The sequence below is a fragment of the Mobula birostris genome, chromosome 1, assembly GCF_030028105.1.
Source record: "Mobula birostris isolate sMobBir1 chromosome 1, sMobBir1.hap1, whole genome shotgun sequence".
Classification (NCBI taxonomy): domain Eukaryota; kingdom Metazoa; phylum Chordata; class Chondrichthyes; order Myliobatiformes; family Myliobatidae; genus Mobula; species Mobula birostris.
Genome location: NC_092370.1, coordinates 64,115,852 through 64,137,574, shown reverse-complemented (window position 1 = coordinate 64,137,574; position 21,723 = coordinate 64,115,852). Strand labels below are relative to the sequence as shown.

Here is a 21,723-nt window from a genome sequence, read left to right as displayed (position 1 = left end):
CATTCCATTGGAATTAGGTTTGTTTTGCTTTCACTTAGGTATTTTGGATTCAGCTTAAAGAAGGTTTTGTTTGCCAACGGCTTGCTTCCATCACAGAAACCCAATGCTTTCTCTGATGCACCTTCAATATTTTGACATATCACGGGCCAGGAATTGAGTTGATGATAATGTCATAATTTTCATGGGCACTTTGAGAACATTTCGTCCTGTTTTCTCTATCCTAGAACTCTTTGGATATGGATTTCGGAGTACAATGCTCCTTTCAAGGCACTCTGATCTTAACAGCATGGCAGGCAATAGTAGGGACTCTCTTAGAGCCAGAACAACAAACAAAATGAATTCACCAGGTCCGGCAGCATTTATAGAGGGGAATAAACAGTCGACATTTTGGGACGAGGTCCTGTTTGAGAGCGAGAAGCACCGTGTAAATCATTCGTGTGGTATGCAAAGAGGAACGGTTCTCGATGTGTGAGGTCAGGCTGCGGCGAAATTCCGTTTCCCATTTCGCTCCGGCACTGGCTGCCGATTTGGAGACGGTCCCTGGAAGCGCGCATGGGCAGTGAATGTCGCCGGAAGGGGTTGGTAATCGGGGGAAGAGCAGGGTAGGGACTGGTGGCGTTGTTGAGGTGAGTCGTAAGTGCGTCTGCTGCTTGGAATCGTCGGGTCTGACAGTAGAATTAGCCCGAGGGCCGGTGCCCCCTTTCCTCAGATCCCGAATGTTACTGGCATCCGTTGAACTGGAAAGAGTTCCGCTTCATCTTTTAGGAAGAGAATGGAGGGGATCAGGGTCGGTGAAGAACCTGAGCCTGACTACTGCTATCTACCATCTCACCTCCGGCGGGTGGCTGACCTTCACCCGCTTTGGGGCCAAAAGAGTAATCTTAGAGAAGATTAACTAGCGCTGTAAGAAAGAATTTGTATATTCACGCTTAGCGGTGCCCTTACTGTTGTAGGAGAACACAGTCACCAGCAGTCAGTTTGTGTGTTTGATAAAATTAACTAGATAAGATGATCAAAGTGTCATTGCATGGGGAAGAGGCATGAGGATAATTTACTTCAGATTAAAAGGATGTGGAACATCGCCTCCTCTCTGCGCTTTTGCTCTCTGGACTGTTAGGGATGATCGTAGAGGGGATTGCAGTTATCGATTTCAGTTGCTGGAGGCGGAATTCTGTTACTTAGTCACACAACCAATTGTGGAGGGATGCTGAGTAAAGCAAGGTGACTTGTGAATTTGTTTAGGTGCATGTGTAGAAACGCGTCCCAAACATTCGAAGAGTTATAATCAGATATTTAAAATCTTAAATTCCCTACTCGTGTTTGGGTTCCTCAAGTCTTTCTGGCGTCCAAATCCATTGATCCATCCAATCTTTGTGTTTTTTTTTGCTTTTTTATGGTATAGAAGCAAAGGAGCAGCCGGCCTAGAAGCCACTGTTTGGTGAATTAACATATTATAGATAATATATTTTTATGGCTTGTGATTTTTCAAAGATTGTTGACTTGGGGTTAATGCATTCGCAAGGTTAGCACAACACTTTACAGTACGAGGGACGCAGGTTCAATTCCCACCACGGTCTGTTAGGAATTTGTACGTCCTCCTGTGACCGTGTGGGTTTCCTCCAGCTGCTCCGTTTCCTCTGTGCCCGTTAGTAGGTTATTTAGTCATTGTAAATGGGTGGCGTGGCTTGAAGGGCCAGAAGGGTGTATTTTGCACCTCAATAAATAAATAAAAATCAAAGATCATTCACCTACCCATCAAATAATTTTCGTCTGCAAGGCTGCATGTGTTCTATATGGGTAACAAAGCCAAAGTAGTAAACAACAGACTCAGAGGAACTCAGTAGGTCAGAAAGGAAAAGGGATATAGTTGTCATTTTGGGTTGAGACCCTGCATCAAGACAGAGAGTATACAAGGGAGAGAGCTAGTTCAAAGAGGTGAAGTAGCAGCTGGCAAGCGGTAGGTGGATCCAGGTGAGGAGGAGCTGATGGACAGATAGAGCCAGGTGGAGGAGGAAAAGAGTTGAGATTGGGAGGTGATTATGGAAGTTGCTGTGAAAGCAAGATGGTAAGTGAAACCAGATAACAGGGATGATGGAAAAAATGGGATCCAGTGGGTTGAGTGTGTGGGTGGGGAAAGGAGACCGTGGGTTTGAAAAGAAGGGAAGGGGCTTGGGAGGATTATTAGATAAAAAGAGGATCTGTAGGTTACCTGAGTTGGAGAGTTTAATGTCTTTGTCACTGGATTGTAGACTATCGAGGTGGAATATGAGGTGCAGTTCCTCTAGTTTGCATTGGCTCATCCTAGCATTGAAGGAGGCCAAGGAGAGATAGTTTAGTGTGGGAATGGAGAGGGGGAGTAAAATAGCTTGCAACTGGGAGCTTAAGATGGCTGTTGAGGACAGAACATGGTTTTTTTTGGGAGAAGTTTGATCTCACTAGTATAGGGGAGGTCTCATCGATAGCACTGAATGCAGCAGGTGAGGTTGAAGAAGCTGCATGTGAATCTCTTCTTACCTGGAACAGCTGTTAGGTCCCTGGATATGATGAAGGAGGAGGTGTACAGAAAGGTGGTACATCTCCAGTTGCACGGGAAAGTGTTTGGGGATGAGACAGGATGGGTGAGGAGGGAATTAGCAAACGGAGATGAGTCATCAATGCAGAAAGGTATGTGGCATTGAAAGGCTGGCGAGTTCTTTCAACAAATCTTGCTCCAGATCCCAGCACTGCAATCTCTTGTGTGTCCATAACTGAAGTAGTTCTTGGTTATACCATAATCTTTCCTTATGTTGAGGTACATGAAAACAAACCTGTATACTGCAGTTCACACTAATTCCATTATGTGTCGATATGGAATGAGTCAAATTCACTGAATCATAGGAACAATAAACAAGTGCAAAGTGATGCATGGTATTGTTTCTTCACTTTTTGTGTTTTGGTTTAGTATTTAAGTCACCTTTAACTTGCCTGTGTATACATGATACAAAACTTAGAAGCAGTATAAACATTCAGTAAATCATGGCTGATCCTGAGATGCACTCTCTGTGTTTCTGAACATTTTTAACCAACCCTCTGATTCTATTAGGACCTAACTATCTTCTATTCTCCTCCTGAACGCACTCAGAAACAGAGGATCCACAGCTTTCTGTGGTCGAGAATTACGTAAAGTCATAACTCATTACTTTCTCATTCTTAAACTGCAGAATCCCTTATCCTGAGGTTCTTCTCAATCCAGCTGGATGTATCAGCCCCATGACATTTTACCATGTCAGTACCTCAGAATCCTTTGTCCTTATGACTTCACCTCTCATTCCAACAAGCTCCAATGAAACATTTAAATGCAAGATCAAGTAGTAATACAAATATAATGTGTTAATAATTTGATTCCATGCCACCTAAAGATTGCCTCACCTCAAAATGCAGAATACTGAGCCAGTGGATTTTGTCCTGCAGTTTTATATTCAATAGTAAGTCAGGGATTGGTGAACATGCACAAAGTCTGTCTGAGAGCATATCTATTAGAATTACATAGAACATTTAATAATGTATAATATGAGCATAAGGAGCACTAAAGGAGAATAAAATTGTGTGCTTTCTCCATTTACAAACATTATGAAAGAATAGGTGTTGAGTAACACGATATGGGCAAAGCTTTTAATATAGGCAATTATTTTATTTTACCCATCATAGAGTTGCTGAACTAAAATATTTGACAGTCACATTTTGCAACAATGCTTCCACGTTCAAGTCAGAAGTAGTTCTGCATACCTCGACACTGTTTTATCACCCCTTGTTCAATCCCTTCCAACCTATGTTCGTGACACTTCTCACGCTCTTAAACTTTTCGATGATTTTAAGTTCCCTGGCCCTCACCGCTTTATTTTCACCATGGATGTCCAGTCCTTATATACTTCCATCCCCCATCAGGAAGGTCTCAAAGCTCTACGCTTCTTTTTGGATTCCAGACCTAATCAGTTCCCCTCTAGCACCACTCTGCTCCATCTAGCGGAATTAGTCCTTACTCTTAATAATTTCTCCTTTGGCTCCTCCCACTTCCTCCAAACTAAAGGTGTAGCTATGGGCACCCGTATGGGTCCTAGCTATGCCTGCCTTTTTGTTGGGTTTGTGGAACAATCTATGTTCCGTGCCTATTCTGGTATCTGCCCCCCACTTTTCCTTCGCTACATCGACGACTGCATTGGCGCTGCTTCCTGCATGCATGCAGAACTCGTTGACTTTATTAACTTTGCCTCCAACTTTCACCCTGCCCTCAAGTTTACCTGGTCCATTTCCGGCACCTCCCTCCCCTTTCTAGATCTTTCTGTCTCTGTCTCTGGAGACAGCTTATCCACTGATGTCTACTATAAGCCTACTGACTCTCACAGCTATCTGGACTATTCCTCTTCTCACCTTGTCTCTTGCAAAAACGCCATCCCCTTCTCGCAATTCCTCCGTCTCCACCGCATCTGCTCTCAGGATGAGGCTTTTCATTCTAGGACGAGGGAGATGTCTTCATTTTTTAAAGAAAGGGGCTTCCCTTCCTCCACCATCAGCTCTGCTCTTAAACGCATCTCCCCCATTTCACGTACATCTGCTCTCACTCCATCCTCCCGCCACCCCACTAGGAATAGGGTTCCCCTGGTCCTCACCTACCACCCCACCAGCCTCCGGGTCCAACATATTATTCTCCGTAACTTCCGCCACCTCCAATGGGACCCCACCACTAAGCACATCTTTCCCTCCTCCCCCTCTCTCTGCATTCCGCAGGGATTGCTCCCTACACAACTCCCTTGTCCATTCGTCCCCCCCATCCCTCCCCACTGATCTCCCTCCTGGCACTTATCCGTGTAAGCGGAACAAGTGCTACACATGCCCTTACACTTCCTCCCTTACCACCATTCAGGGCCCCAAACAGTCCTTCCAGGTGAGGCAACACTTCACCTGTGAGTTGACTGGGGTGATATACTGCGTCCGGTGCTCCCGATGTGGCCTTTTATATATTGGTGAGACCCGACACAGACTGGGAGACCACTTTGCTGAACATCTACGCTCTGTCCGCCAGAGAAAGCAGGATCTCCCAGTTGCCACACATTTTAATTCCACATCCCATTCCCATTCTGACATGTCTATCCACGGCCTCCTCTACTGTAAAGATGAAGCCACACTCAGGTTAGAGGAACAACACCTTATATTCCGTCTGGGTATCCTCCAACCTGATGGCATGAACATCGACTTCTCTAACTTCCGCTAGGTCCCACCTCCCCCTCGTACCCCATCTGTTACTTATTTTTATGCACACATTCTTTCTCTCACTCTCCTTTTTCTCCCTCTGTCCCTCTGAATATACCTCTTGCCCCCCCCCCTTGTCTTTCTTCCCGGACCTCCTGTCCTATGATCCTCTCGTATCCCCTTTTGCCAATCACCTGTCCAGCTCTTGGCTCCATCCCTCCCCCTCCTGTCTTCTGCTATCATTTTGGATCTCCCCCTCCCCCTCCAACTTTCAAATCCCTTACTCACTCTTCCTTCAGTTAGTCCTGACGAAGGGTCTCGGCCTGAAACGTCGACTGCACCTCTTCCTAGAGATGCTGCCTGGCCTGCTGCGTTCACCAGCAACTTTGATGTGTGTTGCTTGAATTTCCAGCATCTGCAGAATTCCTGTTGTTTGTAGTAGTTCTGTTTCAATGGTTTTCATCACTTCATGAAGATCTAATATTCTGGAGCTGCATGAATGAATGAGGCAAAGAAATTCTTTCAAATGTCTGTGAAATTTAAAATTCCATTTCTACATAGGAATTTACAGTAGAAAGATGGCAAATAACTGTGGAGCCTCTGATCCATGGCAAGAGTGTATGGACGTGGCAGTTGCTGTTGCCCGGAAAGCTGGTGCGGTGAGTAAATAATGGAAATTGAATTTTGTTAACATTTTTATATTCATTTGACCATGCCCATTGTATATTTTGCATTTTAAAACACTAATTGTTCAGATGAAAAATTTGGTAGAAAAATTAATTTTAAACTCAAGCTTTTTCTTATTTTATATTTCTAATTGAGTACATGTCCTTGGAGAATACTGTGGGAAAAAGTCTATTGTTTTTGAATAATGATTTTTTAAAACCATAAATAAATAACCATGTGTGCAACAAAAATTATTGATTATATGTTTAAGCAACACACATAAAAGTTGCTGGTGAACACAGCAGGCCAGGCAGCATCTCTAGGAAGAGGTGCAGTCGACTTTTCAGGCCGAGACCCTTCGTCAGGACTAACCCTGGAGAGCCAGAAGGGACCTTGAGAAGGCCTTGGCGGTTAGGATTAAGGAAAACCCCAAGGCATTCTACAAGTATGTGAAGACAAAGAGGATAAGACGTGAAAGAATAGGACCTATCAAGTGTGACAGTGGGAAAGTATGTATGGAACCGGAGGAAATAGCAGTAGTACTTAATGAATACTTCAGAATTCACTATGGAAAAGGATCTTGATGATTGTGGTGATGACTTGCAGCAGACTGAAAAGCTTGAGCATGTAGATATTAAGAAAGAGGATGTGCTGGAGCTTTTGGTAAACATCACGTTGGATAAGTCGCCGGGACCGGATGAGATGTACCCCAGGCTACTGTGGGAGGTGAGGGAGGAGATTGCTGAGCCTCTGGCGATGATCTTTGCATCATCAAAGGGGACGGGAGAGGTTCCGGAGGATTGGAGGATTGTGAATGTTGTTCTTTTATTCAAGAAAGGGAGTAGAGATAGCCCAGGAAATTATAGACTAGTGAGTCTTACCTCAGTGGTTGGTAAGTTGATGGAGAAGATCCTGAGAGGTAGGATTTATAAACATTTGGAGAGGTATAATATGTTTAGGAATGGTCAGCATGGCTTTGTCAAGGGCAGGACGTGCCTGATTGAATTTTTTGCGGATGTGACTAAACACATTGATGAAGGAAGAGCAGTAGATGTAGTGTATATGGATTTCAGCAAGGCATTTTATAAGGTACCCCATGAAAGGCTTATTGAGAAAGTAAGGAGGCATGGGATCCAAGGGGACATTGCTTCATGGATCCAGAACTGGCTTGCCCAGAGAAGGCAAAGAGTGGTTGTAGACGTGTCATATTCTGCATGGAGTTCGGTGACCAGTCGTGTGCCTCAGGGATCTGTTCTGGGACCCTTATTCTTTGTGATTTTTATAAATGACCTGGATGAGGAAGTGGAGGGATGGGTTAGTAAGTTTGCTGATGACACAAAGGTTGGAGGTGTTGTGGATAGTGTGGAGGACTGTCAGAGGTTACAGCGGAACATTGATAGGATGCAAAACTGGGCTGAGAAGTGGCAGATGGAGTTCAACCCAGATAAGTGTGAGGTGGTTCATTTTGGTAGGTCAAATATGATGGCAGAATATAGTATTAATGGTAAGGCTCTTGGCAGTGTGGAGGATCAAAGGGATCTTGGGGTCTGAGTCCATAGGACGCTCAAAGCAGCTGCGCAGGTTGACTGGATAAGAAGGCGTACGGTGTATTGGCTTTCATCAATCATGGAACTGAATTTAGAAGCCAAGAGCTAATGTTGCTGCTATATAGGACCCCGGTCAGAGCCCACTTGGAGTACTGTGCTCAGTTCTGGTCGCCTCACTACAGGCAGATTGTGAAAACTATAGAAAAGGTGCAGAGGAGATTTACAAGAAGGTTGCCTGGATTGGGGAGCATGCCTTATGAGAATAGGTTGAGTGACAGAGGATGAGAGGTGACTTGATAGAGGTGTATAAGATGATGAGATGCATTGATTGTGTGGATAGTCAGCGGGTTTTCCCAGGGCTGAAATGGTTGCCACAAGAGGACACAGGTTTAAGGTGCTGGGGAGTAGGTCCAGAGGAGATGTCAGGGGTAAGTGTTTTACTCAGAGAGTGGTGAGTGCGTGGAATTGGCTGCCGGCAACAGTGGTGGAGGCGGATACTATAGGGTCTTTTAAGAGACCTTTGGATAGGTACATGGAGCTTAGAAAAATAGAGGGCTATAGGTAAGTCTAGTAATTTCTAAGGTAGGGACATGTTTAGCACAACTTTATGGGCCGAAGTGCCTGTATTGTGCTGTAGGTTTTCTATGTTCTATGTTCTAATAATCAGTGTGACTATGTTCCATCCATGAGCCTGAGTGTTTCATGAATGACAAGTTTCAGGTGACAAGCATCCTGCAATTGGAGTGCAGGCCAACAGGGAATGTGTGACTGCCAGAGAGATTAAAAGGGTAAGTGAGGATCCTAAGAGAATTATATTCACTGATCAGTATTCTTTCCAGACTAGATCCAGTGTTTCTGATGTAGCAGGTATGATTTCAGGATGTTGTTTTCGTTTTGTCAGCTGCAGAAAGTTATAGAGTTAAAGAGTGAACAACCAGAAATTTTAGTCCATTTTGGCGCTAATGGCATAATCAGAAAAAGATAAAATCTATGAGCATATCTTCAAGGAATTAGGAAAGAGGTTCAAAAACAGGTAGTGTTCTGTGAATTACTTAATGTATCAGCACTAGTGACAATAGCAATAATAAGGTAGCACAGCTAAATTTGCAGTTATGAGGTGGTACAGAGGGAGGGAGGGTTTTTGATTCCTAGTACATTTCAACTATTTCTGAGGAAGATGAAACTTGTGCGGGGCAGACAGATAGCACTGCAATTCTTAAAAGAGCTGGACAAAACTCCCAGTATGATTCACTTGTGCTTTCTGGGGGAGTCTTAAACTGATTTGTCTGGGGGACTTGGCACAGCAAAGCAGCGGAGAAAAGTAGTAAATAGATTATAAAAAGTAGGAAATGGTTATTTGCAAGATAAGCGGCATCAGAACACGAAAAGTGAAGGTAGCTCTATTGATAAGAGGAGATCATTACAGTGCTGGAGACAGTGTCCTGGAACAATCAAGAACAGAATCTGTTTCTAATCAGTCAACATTGAGTTAGGTCATGGGGGAAGTTAAATGTTTAAAGAAATATTCCATTGTTTTCAGTTCTGATTGTTAAATTGCCCTTTTCTCTTGTAGGTTATTTGCGAAGCTTTGAAAAATGAAAAAACTGTTCAGATTAAAAGTTCTCCCGCAGACTTAGTGACTGAGACTGATCAATATGTAGAGAAAATGATTCTGGGTACTTTAAAGGAAAAATTTCCTTCTCACAGGTAAAGGATTTTTGAAATAATGTGAAAACATTGTGCCCTTAAGTATAAGATTAATGACACAAAAATATATTTGTCAAGAAGTTTCCAAATGCGCTTTGATTGTTGATAGTTTACAAATCCCTTAAAACATTGACCTATATTTGGTTTACTCTATGTGACCTGGAAAAGATTTTGCTGTTATATTCATAAATTAAGGAAAGTGGTAGGAGAGTAAGAGAAGAGTTAAGGATTTGTTTCTCCATCCATAGTGTTGGGAATCTGTGTTTCAGTGCCTGAAAGTGTGATGGGAAAAGAAACTCATCATATTTACTCAGTACCTGAAGGCTATGGGACCAGAAGTGGGAATGGCTAAAAAAAAGTCTTTTTTCTAAACTTTGAAGTGTATGTGCCTGATGGGCAGATTGGGTCCCACCTCCCTATATTTACGCAGTATGAAGGAAAGGTTTATTTCCTATAAAATTGTTTTCCTATAAATCTATTGTCAGGAAGAGATAGTTGTTGAACTTTCTTCAACTTTATCAAAATATTTATCTAATAAAATTTGTCTATCCTTTTATTGTCAGATTAAGTAGATGCCAAATAATCACTCTTTTATGTAAAAGGGTTGGGGTTTTATTGTAAAAAGGTGGTTATTTGGCCTCTACTAAAACTGACAATGTCAGTAAAAAGAATAGGTTGGTTAATTTATTTTTTTGCTTCAATTGGGTTCTTTCAGGATTCATGCTTTGTGGCTACCTGTGAGCAAACAAATCTCAAAGTTGTATAATTTATATATTCTTTAATAAGAAATAAACTTGAATCTTGAATTCAATGTGGCTTCACTAAGGACCTCTAAAATGCTGGTTTCCTGGAGTGCAGTATTTGTGAAGTGCCAGATAACCAGAAATTTACAGTACAGGTTTCCCCTGCCATCCGAAGGTAGAGCGTTCTTATGAAACGGTTCGTAAGCCGAAATGTCGTAAAGCGAAGAAGCAATTACCATTTATTTATATGGGAAAATTTTGTGAGTGTTTGCAGACCGAAAAATAACCTACCAAATCATGCCAAATAACACATAAAACCTAAAATAACACTAACATTGAGTAAAAGCAGGAATGATATGATAAATACACATCCTATATAAAGTAGAAATACTTTTCCACAATCATTACTGAACTGTTCTCCGTAGCAAAAACCTCACGCAAGCGCTGTCGGCAGAAAATTTCTCGCAAGCGCTTTTGGCAAAAACACGGCGCAAGCTCTCTCCAGTAACCTTTAAGCTATGAAGCTGCCAAATCATACCAAATAACACGTAAAAATACACAGCCTATATAAAGTAGAAATAATGTATGTACAGTGTAGTTTCACTTACTGGAATCGGGATGACAGCGCCGAGCACACTGATGGTGGTGTGTTAGACTGAGTCATCGCAGGTTGGGTGGTGCAGTGGCCCCCATCCTCCAGGCTGCCAAGCGATACATTGCCGCGAAGCATGCAGGGGTACAGCGGTAGCTGGGAGGCATCCAGCACATCTTTAAGAAAAAAAGCCGAAATAAACATGCTAATTAATAACACAAACAACAGGAATTCTGCAGATGCTGGAAATTCAAGCAACACACATCAAAGTTGCTGATGAACGCAGCAGGCCAGGCAGCATCTCTAAGAAGAGGAACAGTCGATGTTTCAGGCCGAGACCCTTCATCAGGACTAACTGAAGGAAGAGTTAGTAAGAGATTTGAAAGTGGGAGGGGGAGGGGGAGATCCAAAATGATAGGAGAAGACAGGAGGGAGAGGGATGGAGCCAAGAGCTGAACAGGCGATTGGCAAAGGGGATATGAGACGATCATGGGACAGGAGGCACAGGGAGAAAGACAAGTGGGGTGGAACCCAGAGGATGGGCAAAGGGTATAGTCAGAGGGACAGAGGGAGAAAAAGGAGAGTGAGAGAAAGAATGTGTGCATAAAAATAAATAACAGATGGGGTACGAGGGAGAGGTGGGGCATTAGCGGAAGTTAGCGAAGTCAATGTTCATGCCATCAGGTTGGAGGCTACCCAGACGGAATATAAGGTGTTGTTCCTCCAACCTGAGTGTGGCTTCATCTTTACAGTAGAGGAGGCCGTGGATAGACATGTCAGAATGGGAATGGGATGTGGAATTAAAATGTGTGGCCACTGGGAGATGCTGCTTTCTCTGGCGGATAGAGCGTAGGTGTTCAGCAAAGCGGTCTCCCAGTCTGCGTCGGGTCTCGCCAATATATAGAAGGCCACATCGGGAGCATCGGACGCAGTATATCACCCCAGCCTCCTGTCCCATGATCCTCTCATATCCCCTTTGCCAATCACCTGTCCAGCTCTTGGCTCCATCCCTCCCCCTCCTGTCTTCTCCTATCATTTTGGATCTCCCCCTCCCCCTCCCCCTTTCAAATCTCTTACTAACTCTTCTTTCAGTTAGTCCTGACGAAGGGTCTCGGCCTGAAACGTCGACTGTACCTCTTCCTAGAGATGCTGCCTGGCCTGCTGCGTTCACCAGCAACTTTGATGTGTGATGCTAATTAAATAGGTGCTGCCCGGCACGTAATTAATTAGCATGTTTATTTCGGCTTTTTTCTTAAAGATGTGCTGTGTGCCTCCCGGCTACCGCTGCGTTCTCTGCGAATCGGTATCTGTCTGGGGGTTGGGGTGGTGAGACACTGGGGTGTCATCTCGTCGTCTATTTCCATTAGAGCAGGCAGCTCATCTTTTCCGGTGACTGCTCGCCTGGATGTCAAAGGTCGAGGTTCGTTGTCTGCTGTGGCTGATGTGGAAGGCTTGCTTGACTGCTGAGCCTCGCGCATTTTTCTATCACACAGTTCTTTGTAAGGACTCAAACCATCCTGCAAATAGCCCCTAAACTGACGTACCCTTTCAAAATTAAAGTTGTACTTTATCATTACTCATTCAGTTTCGATTGTTATCCTTTTTTCTTCCAATTGCATTGGCTGTTCATCTATCAGATCTTGGTCATGGGATGCCAAAACCTCTCCAACATCATGTTCATCAGCTTCCACAAGCCAAACTCACTTTGTCCTTAGTTCATTCACCACGATCGAAACGCTTAATTATGTCTAGTTTTACGCTAAGTGTAACACCCTTACGAGCTCTTTTAGGCTTTTCGGGTACCATAGAACTCATCTTGCAAACGGCTGCTCACAGGCACGTGTTTAAGCAATGCCGGTGAGAATCCGGGGAGAGCAGCTGCTCGGGGCGCACGCTGCCTTTTATCGCTGGCTGATTTTTTTGCGCGCTGCTTTTTTTCGTAACAGTGAAAACACCTGAAAGCTAAAACAGGGTACTAATGTAGGTCTTTCGTAACAGTGAGGTTTCGTAAAGCAAACGTTCGAAAAGCGGGGGACACCTTTATAAGAATAAATCAGAATTTGGATTAGGACTTCCTGGTTTTCCAGCCTGGGATTCATTGTAATGTGCTATCAAATAGTGAAATATTGGAAATCAGCAGAATCCAATGAAACTACAAAAGGATTAACTTTTAATATCAGACTGTATATTTTATTTCAGCTTTATTGGTGAAGAGTCAGTTGCAGATGGAGCAGCAAGTATACTTACAGACAATCCCACGTGGATAATTGATCCCGTTGATGGGACCACTAATTTTGTCCACAGGTATGATAATTTAGCTGCGATAGGTTTTATGTTTGTGGAGAAGTGTATATCATATGAGCAGTCTAGGACTGGTTTGTGTTGCTAAACATAACACAAATTGTTTTGGAATCACTGAAAAGACTGAAATTTGGAGAAATGGCAATTGGTTGCTCATTTCAGACTTCTGTTTTACAGATTTCCTTTTGTAGCAGTTTCTATTGGATTTTATGTGAATAAACAGGTAATGCAAATTTGATGAACAGAAATATTTACTTTGTAGTATTGCATTATTTAACATTGAGAAATATTTGTGAACAATGGGAGTGTTGTGAAGTTTGCATTCAGCTTGAGTAGGTGAAATTAGATTGTGGAATACATTCAGTTCTAGTCTTGAAAGTTGGCTGCTCCCCCTAACCTATGTCGTCTCACAGCCTAGCAATTACAGAAATTTAAATACCTATCCTCAATCTTGCACTGTTCTACTTTAAGTATAGTCTGCATTCATTCCAATGATAAACACGCTTGCTACTTCCTTTATTACTGCTGTTAACTATGCATCTACCCCTTTTGCCACTAAGCTGAAATTGTCTTTCTGAACTCACACATCCTGTGCGTTTCTTCCTTTTAAGATGCTGTCTAAATTCTATCTCTTTGACTATTAATTTCTCACAGTCCTTCATAATAAACAATGTATTTTGTATGATTAGATTCTTGTGAAGCATCTTGCAGCATTTAATTTTGCTAAAGTGGCTCTATGACTGCATGTCAATCTCTAATTTTGTTTCTTCAATTTAATACAAGCTATGAAGCTGATATATTTTATAGTGTACTGATCATCTTGTTTTCTGTATATCGCACAGAGTGAAATTGGTGTTATATATAGATGTGTGGAGGACAAGATGTACACAGCTCGAAGAGGGCAAGGAGCATTTTGCAATGGGCACCAGTTGTGTGTTTCTAAACAGGAAAGTATGTTAATGTTTTTCACTTGTTCTAAGATAGCGAGAATAGCAATCTTGGGGCTTTGGCAACAACTATAAAGCAAGACTTTAAGGCTCCCTTGCTTTGCAGGATTTCAAAATAAAACATTATAGAAGTAATAGATGACTGGTGATGAAGAGATAGTGAAGAGAAAATGAGATGTTTATACTGGTTACCCATAGCATATCTGAAAAAATGCCCAAATTTACTATTCAGTTGATTATAGTGGTCATCATAGTTAATTTTTTAAAAAATCACAATTTATGTATTGCTTTAAAACTGCTCATTTGAATTGAATTATTTGGAATTGGCACCCTAGATTGATTTTTTCCTAAGACACGTTGAATAAACAGGATGCTTAGCACGGTCTTATCATGTCGCTTTTGCAGTGGAAAGGAATATTTCCATTTGAAAATCTTAAATCTCCACACTGAAATTCAGACACTTGGATCTGATGTGCAATGATCATGAGTAAATTAGCTTTGCCAGGAAGTTGAAGGAGATGTATTTCTGTAGAATGAGGTCAGTGTGCATTTTTTTTCACTGGATTAAAGAAGTCTAATGTGTAAAGATGTTCCTTTTTTTTAAGATAACTGACTTTTTTGATAGTACTAAATACATAGTTGGGTTCCTGGTTGCAAAGTGATTAAATGTTCAATAGTATTGCTAAACTCTAGTGATTGGGATTTTGCAAACACTATTTTGCAAAATGACGAGTTAATCAGAAAACACACATGGAAGTTGCTGGTGAACGCAGCGGGCCAGGCAGCATCTCTAGGAAGAGGTACAGTTGACGTTTCGGGCCGAAACCCTTTGTCCTGAATGTGTGTTGCTTGAAATTCCAGCATCTGCAGATTTCCTCGTGTTTGCGTTAATCAGGAAGTTTATTTAATATTTTGCTTGTTAGATTAAACCACTGACAATGTCTTAATGTTCTATTTGTGCATTAAGTTTTATATGTTATTAGTATCATTTCTAGGTACATATTACTCCCCCCGTTTCTTTTTTGTTTTTTTAGTTTTTTGATGCTGAAATATAACACCATGAATATAGGCAATTCTTTAGTAACTTGTGCACATTTCAAGTTTTGGCAAACTCTTTGATAGCACAAATCGTGGTAGCCCAATCCATTCAGCTGAACCACTGTGTTTTTGTGCATGGTCAGCAGGTGGAGAATTCTGGTTAAAGTTTCCATATGGGTTTACTGTCAAATTGTAGTACTCTTGCTGAAATTTGATAACATAACATAAGGCAGGAACCTAGCTTAGTGCAACATTAGGTTATATATTTACCTTTTACCGCAAGAGGTGTGATTATAACATTTATGTTTGATCCTTACTGATTTTTCATTCATAATGGACAAATTTTGTAAACACAATGAGATAAAAACAGAAATTTTAGATGCAATTAATTGGCAGCATCATAGAATTGCAAGAACAGAAAATGTTTATAGTTATATATATTTGAATTCAGTGTTGTGGCACTACTTGAGCTTGTATTGAGTCTCATTGGAGTCTCAGGGGAGCTAAAAGTTAAAAATACAAATGAAATGGGGAATTAAAGTGTCAGGCAACTCGAGGTCTGTGGTTACTCTTACAGATTAAACAGGTGTGTACTATGAAGTGTTAACCAATTCTACATTTGGTTTCCCAATGTAGAGGAGATAACTAGTGAGCAGGTGAAATTGGAAAAAGTATATGTAAGTTGCTGCTTCACCTTGAAGAAATACCTGGGTGCCTGAATGGTGGGAAAGAGCGAAGGGTCTTTTAAGAGACTCTTCGAATAGGGTACATGGAGCTATGTGGTAGGGAAATTCGAGGCAGCTTCTAGAGTAGCTTACATGGTTGGCACAACATTGTGAGCCAAAGGGCCTGTAATGTGCTGTAGATTTTCTATGTTTCCATGTTTGTAAAAGGGTAGGTGTTGCAATTTGGATAAGATTTGGACAGTATTTTGAGTCTTGCTGTACTTGGATATGTGGTCATAAGCTTCTAATTCCAAATTGTTAACACCTGTAAAAATCTAATAATCCACAAATAATTTGAAGAAAATGAAAAGTAATCTGGTAGTATTTTCTTATTATTTTCCATTATTGTTGCATAACTGCCATTTATATATCCTAGCATGTCTTTCTGTGTAGTTGAATAATTACTTTAAATTTTATAGATATAAGCAAAGCTCTTATTGTAACTGAGCTTGGATCTAATCGCACACCAGAGATTGTGAAGACAGTACTTTCAAACATGGAGAAATTAATTTCTATTCCAAGCCATGGGTAGGTATCTTTCACAAGTGAAATATAAAACTAATTTATATTAAGGTGTGGTACAGTAGTGTTACACTTAGCATAACACACCACAGCAGCAGTGATATGGGTTCAATTCCCACCACTGTCTATAAGGAGTTTGTACATTCTCCCCATGATCGAGTAGGTTTCCTTCCATATTCCAAAGACCTGCGGGCTAGTAAGGGTTAATAAGTTGTGGGCATGCAATGTTGCTGCTGGAAGCATGGCGACTAGCGCTGCCCCCAGCACATCCTTGAACTGTGTTGGTTGTTGATGCAAATGACACTTTCACTCTATGCTTTGATGTATATTTAACAAATAAAGCAATAAAGCTAATCCCTCTAATGTGCTATTCAATAGGATAAGGCTTTTCTTAATAGCTAGCAAGCAATTGCTTTGTTTGAAACTCCCAGGATGATTTGAGAAGCTGTATCACTTTTGGATCCAGTTTTCAAGACTAGTCCCAAATCATTCGCTCTTGTTTATTGAGCCACTGACAGGAAAGATCCTCCTTTGAATTGCTTCAGCAGTATCAAATGCAATATTTTGTTCATGGATTTAAAAACAATGGGCTAGAGAGAACTGATATGTCAAGAAAAACTGAATAAATGACATCAAACTTTCAGATTATGAAAGGAATGTCAGATAGTCTTTAAATATGATTTCCAGAAAATGAACAGAGTAGAGGGCAATATCATTAGCAAGGACGTATCCAAGCGCAATTAACTGCTGAGATTAACTGTGGCATGAACTGAGCTTTCTGGTCCTGATTTTTGAGGCCTTGTTTGCCAACAAGACTTTGCATAACATAATGGAGTCATGTAAGCAAGCCCCATCCTTCAACAGTTCTCAGCTTTACTACCTGTCAAAACTCTTTCAATAATTCTGGAAGTTACCAAGATTCAGAAGGATTTAAAAACAGCTACTGATAATGGAAAAATAACTAAACAAATAACTTAACAAAAAGACCTTTAAGTAATATTATTCTGAACACTAAAATATTCTTTCTTGAAGCTTTAAAATCTCCACTCAGTTGATTGAGTATGCAAACTAATTCTTTCAAGTTCAGTTGTTGAATCCCATAAAAAATTCATTGCTGCATGTATTAATGGGTTTTCTGGCAAATATCTGTCCATAATTTTAGGCTTTTGCATTCAAATATGCATACTCTGCTGTCTCAAGATGGAATTTACACAGACAGATGTAAACACTTCATTTTTTGATTTCTTCAACTATTCCACAAAATCATAATTTTTATTAGCACTGAGGATGCTAGGGGCACATTTGGATTTTGCGAGACTACTGTAGGTAGTAGTTGGAGGAAAGGGAAAAATCATTTACAATATGGTATGGTACATAGGGTGAAGTGAATGGAGTGTGTGTACTGTGGACAAAAACAAATGTTCAAACCTTGGACAACTGGGAGTTTATAGTAATAGGTATAGCAGTAAGGTGATGTGGGAATCCTGTTTGGGATTATTACTGTTGGGTGAGGTCAATAATATCTTTAGATTTTACCTTAAAACTGACTGAATTTATCAATAGGGCAGGTAATTACTGGTTGAAGTTTACGAATATTGGGATCTCTTCTGGGGAAGGAATGACCTATACGAAAAGGATGGGTTACACCTAAATCCAAGGGGAACCCATATCCTTGTGTGCAGGTGTGCTAGAACTTTTGAGGAGGGTGTAATCTAATTTGGCAGGGGGATGGGAACTGGAGTGATAGGGCTAAGGATGGGGCAGTTGGTGTTCAAGTGGATGCAGTGAGACTGAGGAAGGACAGGCAGATGATAGGGCAAAATTTCAGTCAATGGGATGAGTTGCAGTATAACATGGCAAAATTGAAAAGGGTGGTGAACACAGGACTGAAGGTGTTACATTTGAATGCATGCAGTATATGGAATAAGGGAGATGATCTTGGAGTGCAATTAGGCATTGGCGGGTATGACATTGTGGCATCACTGAGTTGTGACTGAAAGAATATAGTTGGGAGCTTAACATTCAAGGATACATATTGTATCAAAAAGTCAGGCAGATAGGCAGAGGGGATGGGGTGGCTCTGTTGGTAAAAAATAAAATTAAATCCTTAGAAAGAGTTGACATAGGATTGAAAGATGTAGAATCCTTGTGGATAGAGTTGAGAAACTGCAAGGCAAAATGACACTGAAGGAAGTTATATACAGGCCTGGAAACAGTAGACAGGATGTGGGATATAAATTACAATGGGAGATAGAAAAGGCATTAGTGTTGAGGAAGAAGGGAGTTAGACGGACTTAGACATTTTGAGAGAATGGGCAAAGAAATGGCAGATGAAATACATATTTGGGAAGTGTACGCTCATTCATTTTTATAGAAGGAATAAAAGCAAAGACTATTTTCTAAACAGAAGTTTTTTAAAAATTGAGATGCAAAGGGACTTGGAAGTCCTTGTGCAAAATTCTCTAAAGGTTAACTTGCAGGTTGAGGTAATGGCAAGGAAGGCAAATATAATATTAGCATTCATTTTGAGAAGGCTAGAATATAAGAGCAAGGATGTAATGCTGAGGCTTTATAATGCATTGGTTAGACCGTACTTGGAATATTGTGAGCAGTTTTGGGCCCCTTATCTAACAAAAGATGTGCTGGGATGGGAGGGTTCCAGAGGTGGTTTACGAGAATGCTTCTGGGAATGGAAGGGTTAATGTATGAGGAGTGTTTGATGGCTCTGGGCCTGTACTCACGGGAGTTTAGAAGAATGAGAGGAATCTCATTGAAATCTATCGAATATTGAAAGGCCTAGATTCAGTGGATGTGCAGAGGAAGTTTCCTATGATAGGTGAGTCTCGGACCAGAGGGCACAACCTCAGAAAAGATGGATGCCCATTTAGAACACAGATAAGGAGAATTTCTTTAGCTAGAAAGAAATGTGGTGGTGAATCTGTGGAATTCATTGCCGTGGACAGCTGTGATGACCAAATCATTGAGTTTATTTAAAGTGGACGTTGATAGTTTCTTGATTAGACAGTGTGTCAAAGGTTATGGGGAATAGGCAGAAGAATGAGGTTAAAGGGGATAATCAGATATGATGGAATGGCCTGCTTCTGCTTGTGTCTTATGATATCAAAAATAATTAAGGGAAGATGCTTCACTGCATGGGACATATTAACCTTTTACCAGGGGAACAATTTCACTGTGCACTTTAAAGGAGTTGGGGGAGGGAAAATTTTGTGAGGAGAGTTTATATTAAGCTTAAATTATTTCTTGAATATTTTTCAGAATTCGAGCTTTAGGATCTGCAGCAATAAACATGTGCATGGTGGCATCTGGTGGTGCGGACGCCTACTATGAAATGGGTATTCACTGCTGGGATATGGCAGCAGCTGCACTCATTGTCACAGAGGCTGGTGGTGTTGTGGTGGATATATCAGGTAGCCTTGAATATTCTGTTTTGTAAATGTAACATAGTATTTTTTAGATCATAGTTTTCCTAGTAAAAGAGTATCTTGTTACATCTACAATCCCAATTCACAATCTTTTCAACTCTAATCTTCTTAATCCACGTGTTCTTTGCTACCAGCATTACTTTTTCCTCAGTACAGGATCTCGGCCCAAAACATTGACTATCTCATTGCCTCCACCAATTCCACTTGACCTGCTGAGTTTGCTTTTTGGCCAGATTTCAGCACCTATAGTTTCTTGTGTGCCAGCATTTTGTATTGTGTCTTTCAGTTTACTTTGTTACCTTTCTAATTGTGTTGTTGTATACATCCAATATCCACTCTCTGGCCATCTGCAATTTCTTACTGTAACAAACTGAATTACTTTTTGCTCCGACACCAGACTCATTACCGTTGTCACCATTTCCACTTTGCTCCCCTGCACTGTTGCCATCTGAGGCAGATCATTAGCATCTTTGCATCCTTTTCTGATTCCATCTGTGTTTTTTTTATCTAACCCAAGGAACCACAAGTTTTAAATTCTTATCCACATGGATTCAATGCTCCTATCTGTCAAATTAATTTTAATTGTACACCATCTATATTGTCTCCATATTCCTGGCTCTGGTCCTTTATGTATCCTTTTAACTCATTGCCCACAATTTTCATCTGTGATTTTGGCTTTTAGGGTCTACTATCTGCAATTCCCTTCCAGAATTACTGTTGCTCTCCACTTCCCAACTGCCTTTTCCTTTAATTTGCTTCAAACATTCATCATTATAAATATTTCTGTTCACTTCTAAGTATTACTTGGTTTAGTGTCAGTTTTATTTTGCTAGTCTCTGAAGTGTATTAAAGCCCCTGATTTTAAAAGTGTTGTTTAATTGGATGTTGCTTGCCTATCAAATTCAACAAAATTAAGTTTCATGCTAATGGTACAAGATTTATTGTCTGATTTGTTTCCACACTGTCTGTAGAACAAAGGTAGAAATCCTGGAGCTACTTTATGTGCCAGGCAACACTTGTGCTTTCTCTATAGATACTATCTGAATTCCTGAGTATTTCCAGCAAATCTTTTTATTTTGGAATTCTAGCACTGGTTTGTTTTACCTTTTACTATTAATATTTATTTTCTTTGATATATTTTATTTTAGGGGGCACATTTGATCTGATGTCACGCAGAGTGATTGCTGCAAGTACCAAGGCAATTGCAGAAAGGATTGCACAGGAAATTCAAATAATCCCTTATCAGAGGGATGATCAGGAATAATGATAATGAAATGTATTTCTTAAAAGTTTATTATATGTAATCCAATTTAAATAGATGTTCATATTGTCTGCATATGTACTAAGAATACTTGAACCCGGTAAGTGAAAATAATAAATTGGTCAGGTTCAGTATCTGATATGAATGTGCTTGTAGCACAGTTTCATTGAATATTATAAATGTTATCAATGTTCTACCAAAAAAAAAATCGTGCTTCTGCTGAAGTTGATGGATTAGAGTAATATAATTAAAATTTGGATCTTTACTATCATTCGTTGTATGGGATATTTCCTTGTAATTGAATGGTATACAAAAGCTTATCTTCTTTATATTTAATGAGTGGAAGTAAGTACATAAGTGAAATGCAATTTATACATATATGTAATAATAAAAGGGGTTGATATCAGTTGAATATTGTTATGCCATGCACTTTTCATGTGGAAAGACTTGGTATTTTTATCAGATACATCCAGAAATTTTTTTAACAGATTTTTTAAAAATTCTATCCATTCTTGCTTGCAGGACATCTGTTATCCTTGGTCAGTGAGCTTCAGATCTAATTCCTAAATTAATCTTTTTGTCTTTTTCAGCTTTACTTAATTTTCCTCGCTGAGCAATTTTAAAATGCTGTGCTCCTTTGAGACTGTTCAGTCATATTATTTAAATTATGTGCTTCAATTAGGAAACTGCTTTGCCGAGCACCTATGCCCTGTCTGCAAGAATAGGCGGGATCTTCCAGTGGCCACCCATTTCAATTCTAACTCTCCTGTTGCTTACAAGTGAACAGGTTAATTAGGTGTTGTAAGATCCTCAAATTTTAGAAATTATTAGGCTATTTTTGTGGGTAATCATCTGTTGTAAATTATGAAAAGTAACACAACTTCATGTATACCAAGAAAGGTTAACAAATGGTGGAACACACATAGTATGCTGGAGAAACTCAGCAGGCCAGGCAGCATCAATGGAGAAGAATAAACAGTCAGTGTTTTAGGCTGATACCTTTCA

At 40.5% G+C, this 21,723-nt stretch overlaps 1 protein-coding gene across 1 annotated transcript; it reads left to right on the top strand.

Moving 5' to 3' along the window:
- Positions 1-567: 567 nt before the first annotated feature.
- Positions 568-21,130, top strand: impa1 (inositol monophosphatase 1). Its single transcript, XM_072256172.1, has 9 exons — positions 568-626; positions 5,788-5,885; positions 9,013-9,146; positions 12,681-12,785; positions 12,960-13,005; positions 13,625-13,733; positions 15,912-16,020; positions 19,291-19,442; positions 20,606-21,130. The coding sequence occupies exons 2-9, from the start codon at positions 5,805-5,807 to the stop codon at positions 20,719-20,721; spliced, it is 852 nt and encodes a 283-aa protein (XP_072112273.1). The 5' UTR covers positions 568-626; positions 5,788-5,804; the 3' UTR covers positions 20,722-21,130.
- The last annotated feature ends 593 nt before the right edge of the window (positions 21,131-21,723 follow it).

What these genes read in the sequence shown, in the direction of transcription:
- impa1 (XM_072256172.1), top strand. Translation starts at nt 5,805, where the DNA reads ATGGCAAATAACTGTGGAGCCTCTGATCCATGGCAAGAGTGTATGGAC. An exon ending in GATTTTATGTGAATAAACAG is followed by an intron (nt 13,006 to 13,624) that starts GTAATGCAAATT and finishes TATATCGCACAG; the next exon opens with AGTGAAATTGGTGTTATATA. An exon ending in TGTTGTGGTGGATATATCAG is followed by an intron (nt 19,443 to 20,605) that starts GTAGCCTTGAAT and finishes ATTTTATTTTAG; the next exon opens with GGGGCACATTTGATCTGATG.